General features: G+C 31.3%; 3 protein-coding genes and 1 non-coding gene across 4 annotated transcripts; 3 read left to right on the top strand and 1 right to left on the bottom strand.

Annotated features, from left to right (window-relative positions):
* The first annotated feature begins 2422 nt into the window (after positions 1-2422).
* LOC125877853 (zinc finger protein NUTCRACKER) lies at positions 2423-4983 on the top strand. The gene is made up of 4 exons (XM_049559130.1): positions 2423-2510; positions 2601-2725; positions 2880-3276; positions 3793-4983. The coding sequence occupies exons 2-4, from the start codon at positions 2623-2625 to the stop codon at positions 4790-4792; spliced, it is 1500 nt and encodes a 499-aa protein (XP_049415087.1). The 5' UTR covers positions 2423-2510; positions 2601-2622; the 3' UTR covers positions 4793-4983.
* Positions 4984-8440: 3457 nt separating this feature from the next.
* LOC125876220 (protein ECERIFERUM 16) lies at positions 8441-14497 on the top strand. Its single transcript, XM_049557342.1, has 5 exons — positions 8441-8538; positions 9334-9726; positions 10270-10379; positions 12366-12470; positions 13669-14497. The coding sequence occupies exons 2-5, from the start codon at positions 9366-9368 to the stop codon at positions 14341-14343; spliced, it is 1251 nt and encodes a 416-aa protein (XP_049413299.1). The 5' UTR covers positions 8441-8538; positions 9334-9365; the 3' UTR covers positions 14344-14497.
* LOC125878092 (U5 spliceosomal RNA) lies at positions 13468-13584 on the top strand. The gene has a single exon (XR_007447708.1). It is a non-coding gene; the product is annotated as a U5 spliceosomal RNA (small nuclear RNA).
* A 1634-nt stretch (positions 14498-16131) lies between the features above and the next one.
* Positions 16132-16773, bottom strand: LOC125876394 (glutaredoxin-C9-like). The gene has a single exon (XM_049557577.1). It carries the CDS (start codon positions 16728-16730, stop codon positions 16275-16277), a length of 456 nt encoding a protein of 151 aa, XP_049413534.1. The 5' UTR covers positions 16731-16773; the 3' UTR covers positions 16132-16274.
* Positions 16774-24335: the final 7562 nt, after the last annotated feature.

Here is a 24335-nt window from a genome sequence, read left to right as displayed (position 1 = left end):
GTATAAATTTACCCAATTCCTAAAAATAAGAAATGGTTTTACTAATTTGTCCTTAATTAAATAGTAATATCTAATATATTTTCTGGATTATAATTACATAAAAATTCACTAATCTAAATAAGAATTATGTGTAATACTGCTTATTTTAAATTTACACCACTTAATATAAACAAGAGAAAGTAACCTTTAAAGGTTTTCATTGACACTACAAGAAAGGAAAATATATGAGTCATGATGAACACTTTAAATTAATTAATGGCCAAATCCAAGTACCATTTAAGATGTGGTGCTTTTCTATCAATTTATTCAAAAAAGATAGCCCTTCATTCATGAATATATGCACTTTGAGTAACAGACATATTATTTCCCGAGAATTTTAGTGGCTTAGGTGGTTGGTTATCTGAACTCCCATCTTGTTGGTGAGGATTTGATTCCCACATTGTAATCCCTTCCCCAATTGTTTCAAACATATTATTTCCCCTTTCTTAAGTAAATAAATAAGTTACACATTGATAGAATTAAGTCAAAAATTCAGAGGATATACTAGTTGAAGTTTTTTGTTTGCAGTCTGAAGAATCTTAAAAGTCATATCTTTCCAGCATCCATGTGTCCAAAAGAAAAGTTCAAAAAAGGTGAGAAAACCACTTTTGTCACCTATTTTTCAAACTTACTATTCTTATAAATAAAAAGACCATAAATATATATTTTCCTCTGACAAAAAAAACAAGGAAACTCAACTTTTACCACAAAATCTAACCATGTTAAAAACAACAACAACAACATCCAACATTTGTACATTAGCTATCAAACTGAAGACAGACATATCCTAATATAGTTTAAGTTATAGTACTGTCCATGAACTTAAGAAATTTAACATAATTAGGTCATTTTTACCTATTATAACATGTAGCATATTTTATTTTCAAAATTAGAAGCCTCACATTGTCTTAAGTAAACTTACTTATAAATATATTTGCTCAATAACTTGATATATACTGTTAAAAAAAGGGAAAATTGTATATAATAGCAAACTATTAATTCAAATTAAATGCTATAAATATAGTTTGATTTAATTGTACCACATAGCAAACTGTTGTTATTTCACCTCTCTCCTGGTGAATCTCGCTCGCCACTCCTGTTCTCTCCCTCGCCTCTCTCATTTTTTATACAAACACAAGTGTATAAAGTGTGTTTGTGTTTGTATAAAGTGAGAGAAAATTGTATATATACATATATTTTCGTTCCCCTCTCCCAGATTTCGCTCGTTCACTCACTCGCCTCTCTCACTTTATACAATTGATCTTTTTGTATATGTATACCAAAGCAAATTATACAACTGATTTCTTTTGTATATGTATAGAGAAATATACATATTTATATTTGCTATGGAGTGGAATTATGCAAACTTTGCTATAACATACAAATATGAATTTTGTGTTTACTATATGTGAAAGTTGCTCAAATTGATGTCATTCCAACATAACTTCGTCGCTGGTGCGTCACTATTTTATTCGTAGTTAACAAAAATTTATTGTTAATTAATCGCTACATAGAATTAACAATGGATTTTGTGTTTAGCTATAAAATTTATCCGTCGCTAAATCTAGTTTTTTAAAATTCATCATACACTATGGTGAATATATAACTTAAGTTCATGATCCTACCATATATATATTTGGGGTGGGTGGGATTTGTGGCAAATATTAAAGCATTTAAGAACATATATTAATCATATTAATATACACTATTTAACTATGGTAATTGGAGTATAGTATTATGAATTATTAATAAGAGATATCAAAAGAACAAAAAGGAAACAATTATGGGATAATCATTCCAATGAAAAGTATGGAGTCTTCACCTTTCTCCAGTCCTCATCATATGTGTCATCATGCACCTTGTTTTGTGTTTTTTGCCACCNCCCCCCCCCCCCCCCCCCCCCCCTCCTTTCTACATAAACATAATTTACTTAACTTTTTTTTTTAAGAATTATAACTCCGAGCCAATTTTTGCACACCTCAACTAATTTCACAGGATATCTGTCACCTCTCACCAGTAACATGTATCAGATAACTCTATTCCCTAAAGTTAAGACCTCAACTAATTTCACAGGATATCTAACACCTCTCATCAATAACATGTATCAGATAACTCTATTCACCAAAATTAGTACAAATTAAAAGAATCATAACCTACTTTTATTTTAAAAAGAATATACATTTAATTAGTACCCCACCCCCACCCCACATATATTTTTAAATTTTCACCACCTCCCATGTTTAATATTACTATAGTAATATTAAAATTCCGACAATAAGCAGTTAAAAGACTGCAGTATATGAGAATGTGTGCATTAGAGAGAGATCTCATATTTTCTCTTCCTATAGACTCTTACTCTTATATTGTCTCATTTTCATCTCCTCTTATAAATTCAACCAACATATACACAGATCTAAATAATCAATCTTTCAAACTTATGCTATATATCTTTCTTGGCATCATAAACAACGGTAATTTTTCTTCTATATATATAAATATTTTTTGCTTAGAGATCAAGTTTTAGCAATAAGCTAACAATTTTAATAAATATATTTTTGTAGATTGAATTAAATCTCATCTAAGATGACTGATGAAGTGATATCAAATGGATTTACTCATGATAACTCAATTGAAGGATCTAATCCTCCTCCTCTCAAGAAAAAAAGAAATCTTCCAGGAAATCCAGGCAAGTTTATATTCTAAATCTGCTAAGTGAAAATTCTGGCTCTGTCACTAGTCGCTACAGTAGGTTTACAAGCTATATATCATCATGTATTTATGTTCATATGAATATTCACGTTTTTTTAGCACTAATATATTATCATGATCATCATCACCAGATCCTGAAGCAGAAGTGATTGCCTTGTCACCAAAGACACTGATGGCAACAAATAGATTTTTGTGTGAAATTTGTGGGAAAGGTTTTCAAAGGGATCAAAATCTACAACTTCATAGAAGAGGACATAATCTTCCATGGAAGTTAAAGCAAAGAACTTCAAAAGAAGTGAGAAAGAGAGTTTACGTGTGCCCGGAAAAGGTGTGTGTGCATCATCATCCTTCAAGAGCTTTAGGAGATCTAACTGGGATCAAGAAACACTATTGTAGAAAACATGGAGAAAAGAAGTGGAAATGTGAGAAGTGTTCAAAGAGATATGCTGTGCAATCAGATTGGAAAGCTCACTCTAAGACTTGTGGCACTAGGGAATATAGATGTGATTGTGGCACTATTTTCTCAAGGTAAATTTATTAATCTGTTGTAACAGATAACTTGTCTTGTTTTCAAGATTACAAATCTCATCTTTTCCTGAAGTGTTACATGTAGAAATCATTTAAATGATCTTGAACTCTAGCTATTTATGCTTAAATTTGTGATTGTGATGTGTTTGTCTGTTTACACATGAACTTGAAAAAGAGTTGAAATTAATCTTTTTTCATCTTTGTTTTCTTCACTTTCTTTTTTTTTAGTGGGTAGTTTAATGAAGACAAAATAGCTGTTTGTAATCACTACAAAGTCATTTTTTTTAAGCTCCTTATCTTATAAGGTTAATATTTTTCTTCACCTAATTGGTACTATTACTACTAGGATCTTATAGAGTAGTACTAGTACACCTTTTTTATTTTTCACTTTCCTCCATTCTCATATTCATTAAAAAGTCTTTATTTTGTTTTTCTTGCTCTTTGTATTTGAAAAAAAAACGTTATCTTAGTTGTTCAGATGATTGACTATCTAAATTTTCACCTTGGATTGAGCAGGAGAGATAGCTTTGTGACTCATAGGGCGTTTTGCGATGCATTAGCTGAGGAGACGGCTAGAGTTACTGCAGCATCTAACATGTACAACCCATTGGCCATGGAAAACAACATCAACTACCATTTCATCGGCGCGCCATTAGGGCCAAACATGGCACAACATTTCTCTTCTCTCTTCAAACCAGTTTCAAACAACAATGAGAACTCGGATCCATTGAGAAGAGATCAGCTCTCGCTTTGGAATAATATAGGCGTGGCTCAAGAGCAAGACCAAATAGGTATCAATATCAATAATCTCCGCGAAATCCATCAGATTAGTCCCCTTCTTCATCACACTTCACCAGCACCAACAACAGTTTATGATGCAAATGCCCTTCTTGCATCACGTAATTCAAATGCTCCACCAGTTAGTTATAATAATAACAACCATATCAACTGGGATCAGTTCATGGGGAGCAAAATCTCTCCAATTAACAATGCTGAACAATTATCAAACACCTCATCTGCAAACATTAGCGTTCCGTCATTATTCAGTGCTCAACAACAAATTGCACTTTCTGCCTCTACTACAAATATGTCTGCAACAGCTTTACTCCAAAAAGCAGCTCAGATCGGAGCAATAACAACAACAACAACTGCAACCGATCCATCGATATTCCTCGGAAATTTCACCATGAATAATTGCAACAACAACAAGAACAATGACAATAGCAACAAGTTTTGTGGATTTTATGTTAGTACTCCTACTACGAATAACTCAATCAGTACTAGTCTCGGAAGTGACGTAGATCAGAGTTCATCAGTAAATGATTTCTCCGCTACTATTCACCCGATACAGATGTATCCCCCTTCAAAACGCCGTCACATTCACATTGAAGATAGTGTAAAAGGAGTCGGAGGCGGAGCAGGATCAGGAGCAGGAGAAGGAGGACAAACTAGGGATTTTTTGGGAGTTGGAGTACAATCAATTTGTCACCCTTCATCAATCAATGGATGGATATGATTAAATTTGAGTATTTTCACTTTATTTTATTTAATATTACGTCTAACCACCAGGGTCTTACTGTCTAGTGATATCGATAAGAGTCTATTACAGAATAGATGTGAGTTTGATTCTCACGGTCTCTTTTCTCCATGTAATAATTTTTCCTTTTTAATGTTAAAAGCTAAGATGCAATAAAGTGGATTATTTTATTTTTTTTGGGTGGAGGGATTTTAGTATTTGCATACTTTGCAGTGAAGAAAAGGTAGCAATTGAGTGCTTGAAGAAAGTTAAAAAGTTGATCTGAAAAATAAAATGTTACAATATGATCAAAAGAGCGCGCTTGAGGAGATCCGTGCATATTCTGTTGAACCCTGAGATGTGTTCACTTTTAAAATGGTGGCTTTATCAACGTGCTGGAATGGTAAGTACTACTTCATCCTTAATCAAAGATTTCGAGTTTGAATTCCCTTGACTATAAAGTCCTCTTTGTTAAGGAGCACTTTATCCCCAATATGAAACTTTTCAATGTGAATTCAAATTTAGTCAGACTCCAATATAGGGACCGAACATAAAAATGGTGGCTTTAATTTTAATAAAATTTTTTTTTATAGAAGTGGGGTGCTTAGTGGGGGCAAAGCAAGATAACCCTTTTTCAACTCCATTATTGATATAGCTTTCATATTTGTTCTAGTTATTATCTTCTCAAAAATGCTTTTGAAAGAACTTATAATTAATGGCAAAAAGCCTACAGCAGCTAATTAAAATAAGATAAATTATGTTTAATTAATAACTTATTAAGTTGCATGCAAATGAATAGAAGTTGATTAAAGTTTTCTTTGATCCCACATACAAAAGGATTTGAACTTTTTATTTTCATTTTTTTTCTTTGGTTAATTTTCCTTGTGCCTAATTTCTCCTGCATGATTATATTTTATATTTTATATAATAAGGTCACTTTTGAAATGGTTAGGTGGACATAGTGGGTTTTATGTTGTGATGTGATTCAATTCTAACTTTGATACTCATAAAATCTGAATATTTCTTTCCAACCAAAGAAAGTAAAATAAGGAAAGTTATTCTGGTAATTAATTTCCTAATAGGTCAAAAGTTTAAATATTTTTATATCTACTGATGATATAATTAATTAAGTAAATAAAACGGTCTCTCAACTTTAATTAAAGTGATCATACAATTAAAGTGATCTATTGCTTCAAGCATTTTATGTACTTTTTAGATTATTGTGATGACATGATTGAAGAGAATCTAAAAGGGTAAGCAATCTAAAATAATTGGAACAAAAATGTACGTACATTAGTTCATGAACCACATATATATGTACACGACCAAATGTTCCAAAATTCAAAAAACCTTATAATATGCTAGAGATTTGCCAAAGGGACAATTATTCAAAAGACAATATGTATGAGTGATGCCAGAGTAGGGGCTAAAAAGAAAGCTACTATATTAGTCTCCTATATCTTTTTTCTTTCTTTCTCATCCGGTGTCAGATATCCAGATTGAATTTCAACTAAATTTGAATTTATGCATTGTTGAGTTCATTTTTAGAAACAATGCTTCCAATATGATTTTTTCCATTTTCAGGGGCTCGAACTCGAAATCTCTTGTCAAAAGGTGAAGAAATCTCGAACCATCCCACCATAACTCATATTAGTAAACTACTACCACTAGTCTAGTATATGGTCTTTATTTTTTTGTCTTCCACTTGGTCTCGGGTATACCTGCATTAAGACCGACTAAATTCGGATTCATGTATTGCAGGTTTCATTTTAGGGACACCACTTTCAATAAAACTTTTTCTATCTCAAGGAAATCAAACCTGAAATCTCTAATTAAGAGTGAATAGAGTTCTCGAACCATTCGACCACAACCTTAATTGGTAAGCTATTAATACTACTAGTCTAGCTAGTATATCTTTCTTTTCTTTTCTTTTTTTGTTTCCCACCTAGTATTAGTGTATACACCTGCATTAGGATTAACTAAATTCAGATTCACTTATTGCAGAGTTCATCTTTAAAGATACCACTTCCTACAAACTTTTATCTATCTCTAGAAGCTCAAACTCGAAATTTCTTATTAAGCTAGCAGTACTCTATATCAATGTGTTGATGCTTTCCTTTTGACTAGTGCTTGAGAAAAAGCAAAGTAGTGGTGGGGATATGTTATGAATTATGTACAAAGAGTTGATATGACAAAAGAAAACTGCAAAGGCTGGGGTCTCTCTACTCGTGCACAGAATCCTTAACATCATGTGCATTGTTCAAGAAGTTTCTTAGTGATTGAGGTTTTAGTTACCTCCCTTTTTCAGCTAAAAATATGGACACTAATTTCTGTCAATTGGTTGCTGACAATTTGTTCAGAAATCTTCCTCTTTGTTACCCCTATACTCCAATTATATATCTTCATGTTTTAGGCATCAAGGACTAGCTACCTGGGCTATATCTAGTTTTATTTTTTTGGTTTTTGCGTTCCATGTTTGATATCTATATCTGTTTTTACGGCTCAACTAATCTAGATTCACACTATGAGCTAGCTATAAAAATGTCTTTTTAATTAAGAGAGATAGTTAAAAATAAATAAAAATTTACGTATATATATTGTTGAATTCATTTTTTTTTAAAAATTATGTTAAAGTATTTATAATTTGACTCCTAATTAATGAAAATTTTCAGCAACGGTAATTCAAAATTGGAGTAGGAATACTAAGTTGTTTAGAATTTTTTGTTATTTTTGGTATTTATTTAATTATTATCTAGTTAGGATTTGTTTATCCTAATTTATATAGAAATAAGTTTTTTAGTCCTAATTTAATTTGATTTCTTAATATTATAAATAAGTGTGTAATTAGTTATTTTTAATAGACAGAAAGAAAAGAGAACAAGAAAGAAGATGGAGAGAAAAAAGAACAAGAAAGAAATAGAGAAAACTTGAGGTAAGATTCAAAGAACTTTTGAATTTATATAATTAAAAAAAAAAATCGTTCAGCAATTGCTTATAGTTTCCCATATGTGAACGTTTTGCACTTGTGTCTCTAAAGTTAGACCTCGTTGCAATTCATCTATCAATATCCATTAGAATTTTTGGTACACTATTAAACAGAAATTCAAAATTTAAATTTTATAAATTCAGCCTTTAAGGTTCTTAGCATTATATTTATTATATTTTTTAAATTATAAATTTGAATGTACATATCCAAATATGACCTACTAACCACTAAGTTATAATTTCAAAGAGATGCTGCAAATAACTATCGGATAACATAACATAAAATTGCATGCTTTGTGCTTCAAATTGATTGATCGATCGATCTTTAATGTTTGTCCTTTAGTAATCGAACTTATATTTTATAGGACATAAGTTCTCTAAAAATTGAAATGATGCCCCAAGGTAACTTGTTAAATATTATGATATAGAAATATAAATTAAATTTATTGCGCGAAAAAATCATTTATTATGATGGATATAAATTAAAGACCAGCACACAAAATATGGCCAAATTTGGTAAACAAGCAAATTAGTGTCCATTAGTTTTGAAACCCAAAGTCCTACAACCCGGCCCAACCTCTCTCAATTGGGAGTCCATCAGTTTTCAAACCCCAAAATCCAACAATTATACTACACTTTATTATAATCTTTTCAAGTGTCGATCCAGAATTCAAGTATCTGTGAGTTCCCTTTCATGTTCCAGAAATCTTAATTCGATTATATTTATCATTAGCACCATTTTGATTTCGAGCTTGATTGCGGTAAGTCAATATTGATTAATTGTTCTCGATTTAAAACTGGGATGAATTTCTGACATAGATTATAGTTGATATTTTCAGATTAATCGTTCCTTGTTATGAACAAAATTCATCTACTAGTATATGTTAATTTTTTCTATCTATATATTTGCATTCGATTGTGATTGTTTAGCATATACACAACAATTACGCTCACACTTGGTAATTTCTTCTTAGATGTTTTAGCCTCAGTGGATAGTGTTCCTGATATTTGTTATGGATGGGAGGTGATATCCGTGGAATTAGTTCAGTTGTGCGTAAGCTGGTACGATTATCAATTATTATTTTTTATGCATACACATATAGAAAGGCCAAACTAAGCAGACATTGTGATTCAAATGGTGTTTTTTCAAGTTTTGGAGTTACATTTAATAATATCAAAAAGAGTAGAATCCTTGTTGTTGGTGGGAGGTGACAGGTATTCCGTGGAATTAGTCTATAAGGTTAGATTAGACTGACATGCTAATTCAATACAAGTAGGAATAGGAAGAGTAGGTATGACATTGGCATACTTTTACTGGATGGATGGAATTAGTCGAGATGTGCGCAAGCTGGTTCAGACACTAGTGTTATAAAAATAAATAAAATTATTCATACAAATATACTAAGGCCCAACTAAGCAGCCACTGTGATTCAAATCCATAGGGACTTCTGGTTTAAATATTTGATGTATGCTATGGTTAACATGGAGATCAGTTTTCTAGCGAATTTAATGTTTTTGACCCATCAACTGAAATCGGATATTCTTTGGTTCTACAGGTGTGATTAATCAAGAGTTCTGAACAGAGAAAATGGATGCAAAAGCGTTGGCAAAGTCGAAGAGAGCTCATTCGTTACATCTTAATAAGAAGCATAATCCACATCATGCATCTAAGGGTTCTTCTGCTGTTTCTGGCACGTCTGCCGGTGATAAGAAGGCTGCTGTCAAGCAAGTTAAGGAAAAGCCTAAACCGAAGCTCCCATCGAATTGGGATCGATATGAAGAAGAAAATTCTGATTCTGAAACTGCAACCCCGGCAGGCGCAAGTAATGCAAGTGATGTGGTCGAGCCAAAAAGTAAAGGGGCAGATTATGCATACTTGCTTTCGGAGGCTAAGGATCAGCTTCAGTATTCTTCAGAGGATGTTTCTTTTGGTGATGATATTTTAGATGGTAATGCTTTTATCCCAGAACTTTTAGCTATATGGAATTGTTTTCTGATGCTATCATTCATAACCTGTCGAAATTGTATAACAATTGTAACTGGTAACTTGCTCATTATTCTGCTTTTAGAAAACTGTTGCTCTCTCAAACTCAAGTTGGCCATAAATGTTTTTTGAAATATTGAACATAGCCTTTTTACTGTTATTTGTCTGCTGTTTGGTTACTAGATTCAGATTAGTCCGAGCGTAGGGGAATGTTAGGGGTGAGGCATGACTAGGAGTAGTCTCGCACAAGTTTAGATTCAGAAAAATAGTTATAGAAGTGATTGCATCAATAATTCAACATTGAAATATTATATTCTCTGTACTTTGTCTAAGTTGTTGATTCTTGCTAGAAAATGTGTTGATTCAGGTTCATTGCAGCTTAAACGTATTGCTTATTTTTGTTACACTACAAAATTTTCGCAGACTGCTGTATTTCCAAGTTTTTCTGTGGCTATGCCAGTCTAGATAATTTTGACCAAAATTATAGTATTGACTCAATAATTTTTAGACTTTTATCAGGGCCTAGGAGCATTACTCTCTGCAAAAGGGCAAAGCAAGTTATCGTGGATAGCAGAAGAAAATTTTGCAATGGAAGATAAGGCACCTCCTCCCACTAAGGTGATTTTTCTACTCTCAATCCAAGGGGTTGTCTGTTTCCTTTGCTCGTATTTTCTGTTCTTGTTTTCTGGTATTATAAGGAGAGCAGTATGGGATGCTGATACCAGTGATTTATTTACAATTTATCTCTGCTTTCAATAACACAAACATTAAGATTAGACTAGAAACTTCTAACACTACGGTAATATTAACAACATGTAGAAAACATGCTGTGACTTTAGTTGATGATTCAGTCTTTTCTTTGAAATTGTGTAAGAAGTAAATGATTCCCTTGATTCTATTGTTTTAATAGCAAAACCATGGGAAGGAACAAATGAACCGTACCCTTTCTTATAAGTTAGCAAATATTTTATTCCTCAAACAGCACTTCATTATATCTATAGTTACTAGAACTTAGCTCAACATTTATCACGTGACTTACATTAATCAATGGGTATGGATGAATCAAGTGAAGTGTCTAAGTCTCATAGATTTGACATGTGAGACTTACTCTTTAAGCCAAAAATACAGGAACTTTTATTTGAGCCTATGTACTGGTTGAACTCGTCCTTCGAAATAATTCTGATTCATCTCGTTTTAGATTATCAAAATATACATACAGAAACTCTGTTGCCATGAGGGATTTGGTTCAGTAGTAAGGAAGCACTATACATAATGTGTGAATTGCTGACAGGACCCTGGTACTAAGTGTAGGAAGGGTAGATGGGTGGGCTCCTCTTGTGCGTCAGTGACTGAGGTCGGGCCAACTATCACAGGAGATTTTTCGGTAATTGAGCCAAGCACATGAAGATTTTATTTTTTTTATGAGTGATGATATTATTTGAACCCAAGCTCTAATGGCATATGAAATACTTCACTATCTTACCCAACATGCGACATATATGCCTTTTTACACCTGATTCTTGAATTAGTCCATACAAACATATATACCTCAACATCTTTCTGTCCATATTGGACGATTGAAGAGAATAATCGTTAATAGTTGTTGTGGAGTGAGGAGCCGAATCGTTACTAGTTATTTTAGTATCGGATGATTGAGGTGCTGGATCGTTACTAGTCATTGTGGATTGAGGAGTAACCTGCTTTCAGTGAACAGCAAGGTCTGATTTCCTTTTTAAACCTGATTATGGAATACACACACATGTCAGACCATACAGACAAACTCCTAGCAAGATTTATGTGAATCACCAAGACTTGTTTTTGAATCCAATCTACCTAATAGTTGGTGGGTTAGTCTCAGCCCCTGCTGATTCACCGAAAGCAAATAGAAACAGAAGTTGTAATTTGAAGGAGGGGTATATTTGCATAGCCTCCTAAATCAAGCTAAGACTGAATAAAACCCACTCCTTTACTGTATGACTCTATAATATGTTCCTTTTGCTATACTAGTATTTTCCAACTTACCATACGATGACTCCTCTTATTTACAAAAGGATAATATATATCAGAAATTTTCTTGTATGCATTAAGTTAACTATGCGTTATTAGAATTACTTACAGTTAGTGTAGCTGCCTTATAAATAATTGCAAAAACTCATCAGTCTTTCAGTGAACTGTCAAATTAGACATGCGTTATGTGTTTTGGATCAATCAGTTGACAGTACTATTATCCAGCTGATGAAGGCAAGAAAGGTGTTGATGTGCAAGATGCTTTCTTACTAGCTATTCTTGATGATTCCGTATTAATTAACATCATATGTTTATTCTTTCTTCTGGTAATGAAGTGATGGTTATTGAAGTGAACTATTGCTTGTGTTGATAGCAAATCATATTAATGGCACGTCTAATCCCTTTTTGTCTAGGAAGCAATAGCATCTGTTCATTGCAAATCCTGCTGAACACCATTTTTATTTTTTTTTTTATTACGCTTTCTCTGATTTGTGATTTGGTTTGTTATTTTCCTTAAATGCCGACGTGCCCCATCTAGATTGCTAGGCTACCATATGGTCAAACTCATTAATAACTATGTCACTCTTGTATTTGCAGGCATCATTTCTTTCACTTGATCTGCAAGCTCTTTCAGAGCAGCTTGAAAGAGCAAGTCTACAAGAGAGACTTTTCATTGAACCAGATTTACTTCCTTTGGTACTGGTATGTAATGTATCTATGATTTCCTCCTATGCCGTATCTCCCAAAATTTAATGTTGATTAATGCTTATATGCTGGAAACATGGGGCCTTTCATTTAATTAAGGTGCGAGAGTGTGTGTTTAAGAAAAAGGCCTGCAAAATGAGCTTTGAGCTTAAAATGATTTTTAGACCTTCTGTCCATAGCTGTCGCCAGTGTTATCAAAGGCGAAAAGTGCAAAAAAGCTCTAAGGTCCGTGGGGGATTTAAGCGCAAATAAAGCGTGGGCTTTAATGAAAAAGGCGCAAAGGGAGAAAAAAATACAAATATACATGTTTAGTCCAAGATTAATAATTATAAACATGAATGGCAAATATATGACCAAAAAGATTGAAAAAAATTTGTGATAAGTGAAATATCAATTGTTTAGTGTCACTTCTTCATAAAAGGCTCATTGGCAAGGAAAAGTTTGCCTTAGAACTTTGATGACGACACTGAAGTGCACCTAAAGCGAGGCGAAGCGCTCAACACGTTTTGAGCCTCGCTTGAAGGTTTAAAGCGCCTTTGATAACACTGGCTGTCGCACGGTAGTGCACCTAAAAGCATCAAACCGCACCAACATATATGATGCAGATGAATCATCTAATAAAATAGGCGGTTTCCTCTCCAGCTACTCCACAAAAATTATTATGTTGCCGCTTCAGTGTGCTAAAATGGTAGAAAATGATTTCATGTTTTATATAGCATGTACATTTAGGTATGTGTGTTTCATTATTGGGTGAGGATAGTGAGAAACTTCTGAATTGTCTGAAAGTCAATTTTACTGAAATAACTGGAGTTTCAACTTGTGAGGTTTCATCCTCGACTGTCAAGCCACTTTATTGTTTTGCGGAGATTCGAGAATCCAGATTACTGATCTAGTTTTAGTGAGGTTTAACTAACAGTCTAACAGCAATCCTTCTATGACTCTCGAGCTATTCTTTTTTGCGAGGCTTTTAGGTCTAAAGAATTTCCTCTTATGCAGCCACACAATGAGCACATAGCAAATTATTCTTTTGCCTTTTACTGAAGAATACTGTGTGCTCGTTGCAAATAGTGGCATTCGCCTTTATTCAGAATGCTCAATATTTGTTTAAAATTTTATTTTGTGAACTCCTGTAGGATGTCTTTGTACTATCTTGTAATATAGTCTAATACATGTACTTAATGTGCAAAACTGGCAGAGCGATCAGGAGTCGCAATCAGCAGCTAAAGAGAAACATGACAGCGATCTAGCTTCAAGCAAGAGTTCAACAGCCGAAAAAGACTTCAATTCATTAACCTCCACTAACAAAAGCAACGAAAACAGGCATCAACATTCACATCTGGGCACCACAAGCAGCAGTAGCAGACATCCAACTTTAGCAGATGAATCCTCTAACCCTTTGACTGCATTCAAGGACGAGGCTGGACAAAATGATACACTGATGTATGTTTCTAAGAAACCGTCTGCATTTAAGGCAGCAGCTGCAGAAGCAGAGCTTGACATGCTTCTTGATTCAGTCACCGAGATTGAAATTTGTGAGTCCACGAATGTTCTTGACCAGTCTATTCGTCCTTACCCCGTGACACAAGCAGGAACACCAACTCCGTTAGCAGAAGGAACTTCATCTACACACGAGGTCTCCACCCTGCCCAGGCGAGGCCACAATCTACTACCCAAACCTGCAATATCAGATATCAGTTTGGACGATACACTGGATGATCTTCTCAAAGAAACATCCACTGTGACTAACAAAAACGAGCATTCGCTACCTACTGAGGTAAGTTCCATTGCTGGTCATACACCCTCTGCTTCTCAACCTGTCTCCAAGTCCAAAATTATCGATGATTTTGATTCATGGTTTGACACATTGTAACTGAACCACAGATTGGGAAAAAAATTCCATGTTAAGCACAAATTGTGTAATTCTGCGTGTTAGGCTGTTAGCCTTCTACCATTCGTGTTAAAAATCTAACCTTGTCAACTCGCGTTAATACAGAAGAAATTTATGTATTTTTTATGCACGATAGAAAATGGAAAAACTAAATCTTGCCGTACTCAACTCTATATAACTCTAACCAACAAGAAGTTAAAAGCCTTAAGCAATTGTAATTTTTACTCTTGACATTGATCAATCAATTGGAATCGAAAAAATTCATATAATCGACTCCAACTTAATTTGAAATTGGAAAATAATTTGTTCAATTGTCAACCATTAAAGTTGAATGGGGCTCATTTTCTTCCGTTGTTAATAGTACCCTCCCTTGTTCATTTTACTTATCACATTCTCGTTAAGAAACATTAGGGGTTGTTTGGTAGCTGGATAAAAAAAAACTAGCTATTCATGAATTAATTTGTGTATAACTTATAAGACATTTGATAGGTAGATATAAAATAAGTTATTTATGTATAAAATTAATACGATGTTTGGTTGACAATTGAGAAACCAACAGAACTAATAAATGTGTAAGTTATGAGAGAATCTATGTGTCATTGATTAATGAATAATTCATGAACAAGAAACTTTAATGATACCACAACATATACATATTCTCTTATAGTATCATTAACTAATGAGTAATTTCTGAACAAGAAATCTTAATGATACCAATACAATATATATATAGTATCAGTTAAGCTAAATTATCAGTCTTAATAATATCAATAAAGTATATGATACTGATTATTTAAGCAAAAATTATCAGCCTTAATGAATGGGGGTATGGGCTGTAAATTTTTTTTGAGAGAATGGGTATTTCTTGAATTACTTTGGATTGGGGTATGAACATGTAATTATTTTAAATTTTATGGCTCATTTATGTAGTTTTTTCAATAATATATAAATTCACTCATAACTAATCTACATATTATTAATACCTGCATAACTCTAATCAGCTATCAAATTACCCCTAAGTTTAATTATTTTATTATTATTAATGATACTTTGAAAATTTGAATTTGATAACTAGTACTTCAATTATTTGGAAAGAAAAAATAATTGTCTCAACAATTACAATTAGTATATTTGACAAATAAAAGGTAAGAGATGGAAGATCAAATATCTGTGTTTGTTAGGTTTTCTTTTCTTTCCACTTATTCTATTTTAGTTTTGGCAGACAGCGTTGTGGAAAACGTAATCCATGACACTATTTTCGAGTAGACCTATGAACAAGTACTAGTCAACTTAAATAAATACAGTCCATCTCTTTTAAATTTATTTAATTTCGTACAAAAACTTATAATTTTAAATATATATTTATGTGACAGTAAAAAAGGAAACGTTTAAATTACATTATTTTAAAAAAATTAAGAAAAAAGTTGCCTATCTTTTTTGTGAAATGCGAATTAAGTAATTAGGTTTACCTAAATTGAAACTGAGATAGTAATCAATTTTAGTTGTGGTGAAACTGTTTCACCCTCAATCATGATTGAATTTAATCGGGACTCAAACACGAGCTTTGAACCAGGTGGCTAATTATGAAACTTAGATCAAATACAACCAGAAACCGACATTTTCTCAGAAGCAAAGCATATGCCACAAGCCAATTTTAATGATCAAAAGTTCAAAATTTTCAAGTTCAACAACTAACAAGAGTATAAAGTCGTCTTTAGTAAGAAGTATTTCATATTTTAAAATTAATCAAATTTCAAAGTAGATATCGAACTGAGCGAAAAATCATTCATAATAGTAACCCCAAATTATAAAAATTGAACCTACCCTTAACTAAAATCTTGTATTTCCACATCTACCAAGTTTGATTTATTTCCCAAAACACCAAAAAAAAAAAAAAAAGAGAAATAAATAATTCAAAGCCATAAGGCTCCAGCCTTTTTCAATATAGGAGTCAACTCGCCGGTAATATGAGCCGCCATGATCCGATCCAATCCACCAAACAATTCCCCTCCGACGAACACCGCCGGAAACTGCAACCGTCCTGTCTCTTTCCGATCACCACCTCCGGCGACAATAATATTCTCCAACTCATCAACGACTTCATTTTCGTCCTCTTCCTCGATTTCATAAATAGCAGGATTGGCTCCGAGACAATGAAGTAAACGCTTGACAACATGGCTCATACAACAACCTCGTCTTCCCACAACTATAACCGCGTTATCCTTAACAACGTTATTCAATTCCTCTTTTGAACCTTTAACGTACAATGATGAATTGCTGGTACTTACACGATGATGACGATCATTTGGATGAACTCTTGGTGTTATAGGTATACATGATGACTTGTAAGGAAGTGCTTGTTGCATCATGAAATTAATAATTGTAGCTATATAAATTCTTTTTCTTTTTATATTTGTGAATTGTGTAGCTTAGATATTGTGCATATAGGAAATATATATATATGTGTAAAATGGTTGTAGGTAGGGGTAGGGGGTAAAAGGTGGGGTGGGTAGTAGGGGGTGGGGGTGTCAACGGCAGTTACGATATGTTACGCGTAATATAAGTTGTGGCTTACGTTAAAATATGTCATCACCAGCCTATGCTCTTGTGTATCTAAGTGGGTACCATTTGATTACGTTCTTTGTCCCATTATTTATTTGGTTTCCCACTCGGTACGTTGAGATTATATTAAGATTAATTAAATTTGATTTCATATATTATAACGTTCATTTTCATGGAGTGTTACTCTCACTAGAATATTTTACCGTTATTAGAAGATTAAACTTAAAACATCTAGTTAAAGATGAAGAAATCTTAATTATTTTATCACAATTCATGATATTGGTTCCATTATTGTATATTGATTATGACCACTAGGTTGGATTTTAGTTTTTTTTAAAAAAAACTTTCTATGTGATGCAAATTAAATAGTATATATTTGTTACTTTTAACATGTATAAATATATAAATGAAACACACCTTAAATTTTCGAGTAAAACTCAGTAATTTAGGTTTAAATTTTATCAAGTAATAAAAGTTATGGTTTATCATTGATAAACTAAAATTCTTGATTTATTATTAGCAAGTAAAAAACTAAAAATGTATATAAACAAACGTAAATTCATAGGTATTGAACTTTAGTATTTCAAATGTTGGTGAAATAGTGAAAAAAGATTTGGTTGAGGAATATCTCAAGCAGATAATTGTTTTTACTCGCAACTTTTCAAGTTTTTTTTTTTCAAATGAAACTTAATTTGTCCAAGTACAATTACTTTTTTTAAATAAAAAAATGCTATCTTCAATTTCAAATACTTTAATAAATGAGGAATTTAACTTTATTACGTGTAGTTTCGTTTATGGTTAAAGAGTGAGTGAATTATAATATATTCTTTGCAGTCGATCTTAGAATTGAAGGTTTTATGTGGGATTAATTACCATGTTAGATTTATTTATCCTAAAGTTTGGTGCACGTACTAATTACTTTTGAGTGACTTGCTAATTTGTCTAATCTATACTTAATAAAACTTGTTGGCCTAATCTCAAAAATAAAAAAGGGTGGTATAAAGTTAGGTAAATATTTACTGATTTACAATTTATTTACCCCATTCAAATTTAATTGTGACATACAAGATACCCAATAATATAATTATAACTTTAGATAAGGATGATATATCTCTCCCTATCAGATGAGAGAAGAGAGGTTGAGTAAAAAGACCAAAAAAACAGCTAATACACTTAAAAAAGAATTATTCAACTTGGATATTGATTTCTTGTTTTAGTATAGAATTTAAATTTTTGAAATTACATAATAAATGTGTGTAAGAAATTGTAGACAACATCTTTCATAAGTGGAATCTGATAATGAAGGTAATGTGTACGTAATTTTAATTTTTACGTTATAAAAATAGAAAAACTATTTTTAAACTTTTGATTTAAGTAAATGAAATAAGAGTCGTGAATATTGTTAAATGGTTTATTAGTTTTTACAAAGGATGATGTTTCATCATTCCTCGACGTCATTTATTTCGTTTTTATTACTTTAATTGGCTTATTTTGTTACATATTCCAATTTGTAACACTTCTCTAATTTTGGATTGTGATCCCTATTTTACGTTGCAACTTGCACGAGATATTGTTTTGGTATCCACTTATATCATTTACTTACCATCAACAATTGGATATATATAACACTTTCTTATCTTTTATAAGATATTTCATTTGCAAGTTTTAGGATGTAAATATTAAAAAAACTTTTGATAGAAGTGTTATCTTTTTTGACGAGCATTAATAAAAATCTGAATTATTAAAACTCCAACAATATCAAACATCGAATGTGAACAAAATAATATATATATATATATATTATTTTTTTTTATTTTATTTTTTTTTAATTTTTTTTATGATTAGGAAGATTACTAAAATTTGTCCTTCAAAATAAGAGTCATTAAACTAGGCTTATTTTTCAACCAACACAACAATAACAACATATTCAGTTTAATCTCATATAAGTACGATCTAAAAGGTATGGAGTGTATATGTAGATCTTCGCTACCTTTATTCTTGTAGGACAAAAGGGTGGTTGTTTTTGAAAAATNTAATTTTGGATTGTGATCCCTATTTTACGTTGCAACTTGCACGAGATATTGTTTTGGTATCCACTTATATCATTTACTTACCATCAACAATTGGATATATATAACACTTTCTTATCTTTTATAAGATATTTCATTTGCAAGTTTTAGGATGTAAATATTAAAAAAACTTTTGATAGAAGTGTTATCTTTTTTGACGAGCATTAATAAAAATCTGAATTATTTAAAACTCCAACAATATCAAACATTGAATGTGAACAAAATAATATATATATATATATATTTTTTTTATTATTATTATTATTTTTTATTTATTTTTTTATTTTTTTTATGATTAGGAAGATTACTAAAATCAGTCCTCCAAAATAAGAGTCATTAAACTAGGCTTATATTTCAACCAACACAACAACAACAACATATTCAGTTTAATCTCATATAAGTATGATCTAAAAGGCATGGAGTGTATATGTAGATCTTCGCTACCTTTATTCTTGTAGGATAAAAGGGTGGTTATTTTTGAAAAATCGACCAAGACACACACACATACACCAAAAAAATAGTTCTCTTAATTTTTTAAAACTTATTTTAAATAATTCTTAAAAAATAAAAAAAAGTATGAAAAATGGATTTATCTTTAAATGCTTGTATAATTTGGATTTGTTAATAAGTCTTTATCAATTAAGTCATGATGATTTTGTACGAATCAAGGAATATTGATCCTACCCTTTTTAAGTCTTTTGACTATATATTAAAAAATATATCTTTTTTCTTTTAAAAAAATTAAAATTAAAAAAGAGGTGTAGAGTGACGTAAACAAAGTAGAGTGATTAAGCGGACGGTGCGCCAATGAAAACGTCAGCTAAACGACAGCGTTTATACCGGAAACAAAATGTAATAGTCTACGTCATCACCAATGGGGATGACATAAGCAATAGATAGGATCTAGAGGTAGAGTGGGCCCTACAACGTGGCATTGACAATATTGTCCCAAAAAACTATTTTAAAAAATAATGTGACGTACCACGTAGGTGTTGACATGGACGTAACTATAACGACAAAACTACGCCCGCCACATAACGCGGACATCCATTTGTATTATGTATCTCAAATACATGTGAATCATAATATATATGTGTATCTAGTAAGTATTTAGTGTGATTCCCCATTATATGTGATACATGATTATCTCGCTTGCCTCTCTCTTGTATATCTGCTATCTTAGATACATGTGGATGATGAATCACATCATATACATGTATTTAATGTGATTCAGCATTATATGTGATCCATGATTATCTAGCTCGCCTCTCATCTACATATTTGATATCTCAGATACGTGTGAATCATATCAGATAAATGCATCTAGTGTGATTTCACATTATATGTGGTACATGATTATCTCGCTCGCCTCTCTTATTTTGATGTATTTAGTAGCAGCAAAATATATGTATTTAGGTGTATTTATCCTTTAATATATGATAGAAAAATATTGATTAGTAGTAAGATACGTAATTATTTGAAAATATAAATAGAAATACCTCAAATTATACTTTGATGTGTTTGTCTTTGTAAGGAATAATAGCGTGTGTTCTTCTTTCTTTATTGAAAGAGAAAATATAAAAGGCCAAAAGTAACTTAAGAAAACTATGTTTTTTGTTTAAATTAATCCCCAAGGAAATTTAAAAATATAAATAATTAAATACATGAAAAGCTATATAAAAACAATAACATAAAATTAATTTTTTTTCCTCTTATTTTTTTTCATCAAAGTGGAATTTCATTAGTCCCCTAACAATAATGCTCCTTCTCTAGAAAGCTTCTCTTACTATTTCTATTTCTAGAAATTTATAGACTTTTCTAAAAACATGAACTTGTAACTGAATAGTCAAGTGGTATGTAATAGACCAACTAGAATTATAGTGTTACAAATTAGAATTCTTATTGTTTCAATAATATTTTATGTCCCATTAAGCTTTTTTAAATTTTCTTATGATTAATTATCCACATAAACTTAAGGTGATCGAATTGGTTGAGCAGATGACCTCTCAAATAAAGCGTTCAGGTTTGAAATCTTGTATATACTTTCTCGATCGAGTTCATCGTACAAGATCTGCCTAATATATTTAATTTCTCTGGAATGGTTTACGAGTTTGACAAGTTATATTGTAATGTACTTTCTCCCAATTGTTTTTCTTTAACATGCTTCACGCATTAGTTAACTGAAGATTCTATTTAAGCCAACTAATGTAACTTGATTACCACAAAATTAATGTTCTCATCTTTAACTTTACAGTTGTCACAGGAATTAATTAAATTGTCTCTTTAAAAAAGAAAATTAAAAAAAAACTCGAATAATTAATAATAATAATTGAGAAAATAATGAGGACAAAATTTAAGTTATGACGAAGCAAAATTTCTGCCAAGTGTATAATAAACTGAACTTCATCTCGTGATGCTCGTGATTTCTGTACTCCAACATTAATCCCATTGATGTACAAGAAAATGACATTATCAACGTGGATTATGGTAGAAGGTTTGAGATTTTTCCTTCGTTAACTAGAGATTTGAAAGTTTGAGCTTATGGAAATAAATAAGTTAAGAATGTCGCCTTCAAAACTAGATAATGTAATATTGTGTGAATCCGTATTTAATCAAGATCCAATATAAATAACAAACGTCCTGCGGAAAAAAAATTAGTGAGAGGAGAGATAGTGTACCATTACTATTTGGAAATAGACATATTTTACGTTTTAACATTTCCTAAAATCGTTTAATTATATATAAATAAAAAGTATGTGATTTCTAGTGTATATAATTTCTAATATGAATAAATTATTCTTTCAAAAGTTAATTAGTTCCATAAGTTCTAAACGTGGCATTATAATTATAATTTATTTACTCCTTCCACGAAGCTAGTTACCATATTAATCTATTGTAAGTACAAGATATTAAATGTATGTTGGCAATTTGCATGCGTCAACTATAGTGCGATTTGTCAGATATATTGAAATATATGGTATTTTTCCATTTTCTCCCCGATTTAATTATATCATTAAAAATATGAAGCGTAAAGCGCAATTTATATAATTAAATATGTGGGGTTACGTTATTTATATGTAAATTGACATATTACTATTCTTTGCATTAATTGGCACATAGATATAGGTAAAAGACAAGTTTTAAATTCTATGGATATTTTTTTGTCTTACTGTTATACATTGTGCTATAAAACAGTGACTCAATTATTTATTCCCACAAGTAAACCATTTTTTTCTAATTAATCTAATCTAAACAAGTCACCAATGACGTCATTGTATATCTAATTAAAACATGAAAATAAAAAAATAAAATTAATATAGTAGAATTTAGTCAATGCTGATGTTTTTGTCATCTTTTTAAACAGGTTGTTTTTTTTTATTTTAATTAATGAGAAGATAAGGAAGGCAAATTTAATTTGGATTTTTGACTACGTAAAGATTGATTCAGCAGTCCCACTATGAATATTTTTTTTTAACATAATTTTTGAAAAACAAAAAAAAAACATGACTAGTTCTTATTGCCTATCTATTTAATAATAATATTTTTAAATATGTGGAGTTGTACAGTCAAAGTTAACATGTAGTAGAGTGTTATTTTTTTTTAAAAAATATAACACATGGAAACTGGGAGATGGCCCTATTTTAGCCTCCATGCATTGTTTTTCACATGGAAGGTTTTTGTAAAAATATTTATGCCTCTTAAAAGGGTGACTCGTTGCACACCAGAAATTCTATGAATTTTGCTGTCCAACAACATAGACTATTGATAATTTTGTTATTACTATATTTTATCTTGATTTTATTTAAATGTGATTTGATGTCTATTTAAATTTTAAAAGATGTTATTCTATGCTAAAATGTGAGAGTAAGGAGGAAATTTATAATATTAGGAATTAATCTTTCATTATAAATGTTAAATTCATATAATCAATCAACTGAGCGTGAACATGAGTAATACTATCCACATTTATTTGTAGAGGGAAAGAAAAAACGTGGTATGTTTTGTATTTCATAATTTGGTACAAAGTAAACGTAAACGGCCGCCGAATAATAATAATTGATTTTTCCACTACGAGTTGTAGTCTTTGCATTTTTCTTTTGGAATTGGTCGGCGACCAATTACACACGCCATTTTAGTGTAGCCATGCACTCTGCGGTGGAGCCAGTTTATGATTAGGGGTTTATTTGAATATTTTTTGGTGAAAAATTATATTTTTTATATATAATTAAAATTATTGTAATTTTTGAAATTTAAAATAACATTAATTGAACGTGCATTTTATATAGGATCTAAGTTATGCGTGTCTTGCAAATCTTTTTGTCCTACGAATATTGCCTTGTGAATTATTTTCTTTCGATATCAGAAGTATTTTCGATTATCTTTTTGTTACTTATAAATTATAATGTTGAATAACAAAAAATATAAACTACAAATTTTATAAACTAAAAATTAAAGACCACTTTTCAAAATAGAGGTATTCGTGGTAATGACCCGTTACTTTTCATATTCGAAAATTCAAGACATAATTCTTTAACGTTGCGATACTAATAATTTTCAAATGGTATTTGAAGGTAAAACTTTTTTTTAAAAAAGTTAAAAAAAATTAAATTTTAAAAAATATTTTATGAAAAAAAACTTGTCATCAGACAGATTTGACTGGACCAATTAAATCGGTAAAATTGGGCCTATATGAACAAAAGTAAAATATAGCTCAAGCCCGTTATCTGTAAAAGAATGGGCCAAGCTTTTGGAATGCTGGCTATTAGCTTAGTTTACCAGTTTTATTGGACTACCTTACTATGCACCTAAATACTTTTTTTTACCAACCGGAAGAAGTTGTACATATATATGTTTTTGGGCCATTTTTTGAATTTTGGAAAAACTACCTAATTACACAGACATTGATACCATATTTACTAATTTTTCTTATAGTTTGAGAAGATTACATATCCTCTCACTAATTAATAATTTCATATTAGATTTCAAGCCAGATACACCTAGATACGTGTATTTTTGCTATCAAATACACTTTGAAATTCTTATTCATATGGAGAAAGGTGAGAGAGAGAGAGAGAGAGAGAGAGAGCATATCCCATATATATGCTAATCACACTAGATATATGTATCTGGGATAGCAGATACATATCGAAAAACAAATACGATGAAAGAGAGAGGCGAGTGAGAGAGTCAGACACATGTGAATCCACGTGGATGCAGTGTATCTGGAACAAACTACACCTAATTTCGACCTTATGTATCCAAGATACATGTATACAAAGTCCGAATTCTGGTAAGATTTGTAATATTGAAAACTCACGTGTAAGGAAGTAATTATTTTACTCC

The sequence above is a fragment of the Solanum stenotomum genome, chromosome 9, assembly GCF_019186545.1.
Source record: "Solanum stenotomum isolate F172 chromosome 9, ASM1918654v1, whole genome shotgun sequence".
Taxonomy (NCBI): Eukaryota; Viridiplantae; Streptophyta; class Magnoliopsida; order Solanales; family Solanaceae; genus Solanum; species Solanum stenotomum.
This window is presented reverse-complemented; position numbering and strand designations above follow the sequence as displayed.

Excerpts from the sequence above, each read along its gene's own strand:
- LOC125877853 (XM_049559130.1), top strand. The coding sequence starts at position 2,623 with ATGACTGATGAAGTGATATCAAATGGATTTACTCATGATAACTCAATT. Across the intron at positions 2,726-2,879 it reads AAATCTTCCAGGAAATCCAG|ATCCTGAAGCAGAAGTGATT; the intron begins GCAAGTTTATAT and ends CATCATCACCAG. Across the intron at positions 3,277-3,792 it reads TGTGGCACTATTTTCTCAAG|GAGAGATAGCTTTGTGACTC; the intron begins GTAAATTTATTA and ends TGGATTGAGCAG.
- LOC125876220 (XM_049557342.1), top strand. The coding sequence starts at position 9,366 with ATGGATGCAAAAGCGTTGGCAAAGTCGAAGAGAGCTCATTCGTTACAT. Across the intron at positions 10,380-12,365 it reads AGGCACCTCCTCCCACTAAG|GCATCATTTCTTTCACTTGA; the intron begins GTGATTTTTCTA and ends TTGTATTTGCAG. Across the intron at positions 12,471-13,668 it reads ATTTACTTCCTTTGGTACTG|AGCGATCAGGAGTCGCAATC; the intron begins GTATGTAATGTA and ends CAAAACTGGCAG.
- LOC125876394 (XM_049557577.1), bottom strand. The coding sequence starts at position 16,730 with ATGATGCAACAAGCACTTCCTTACAAGTCATCATGTATACCTATAACA.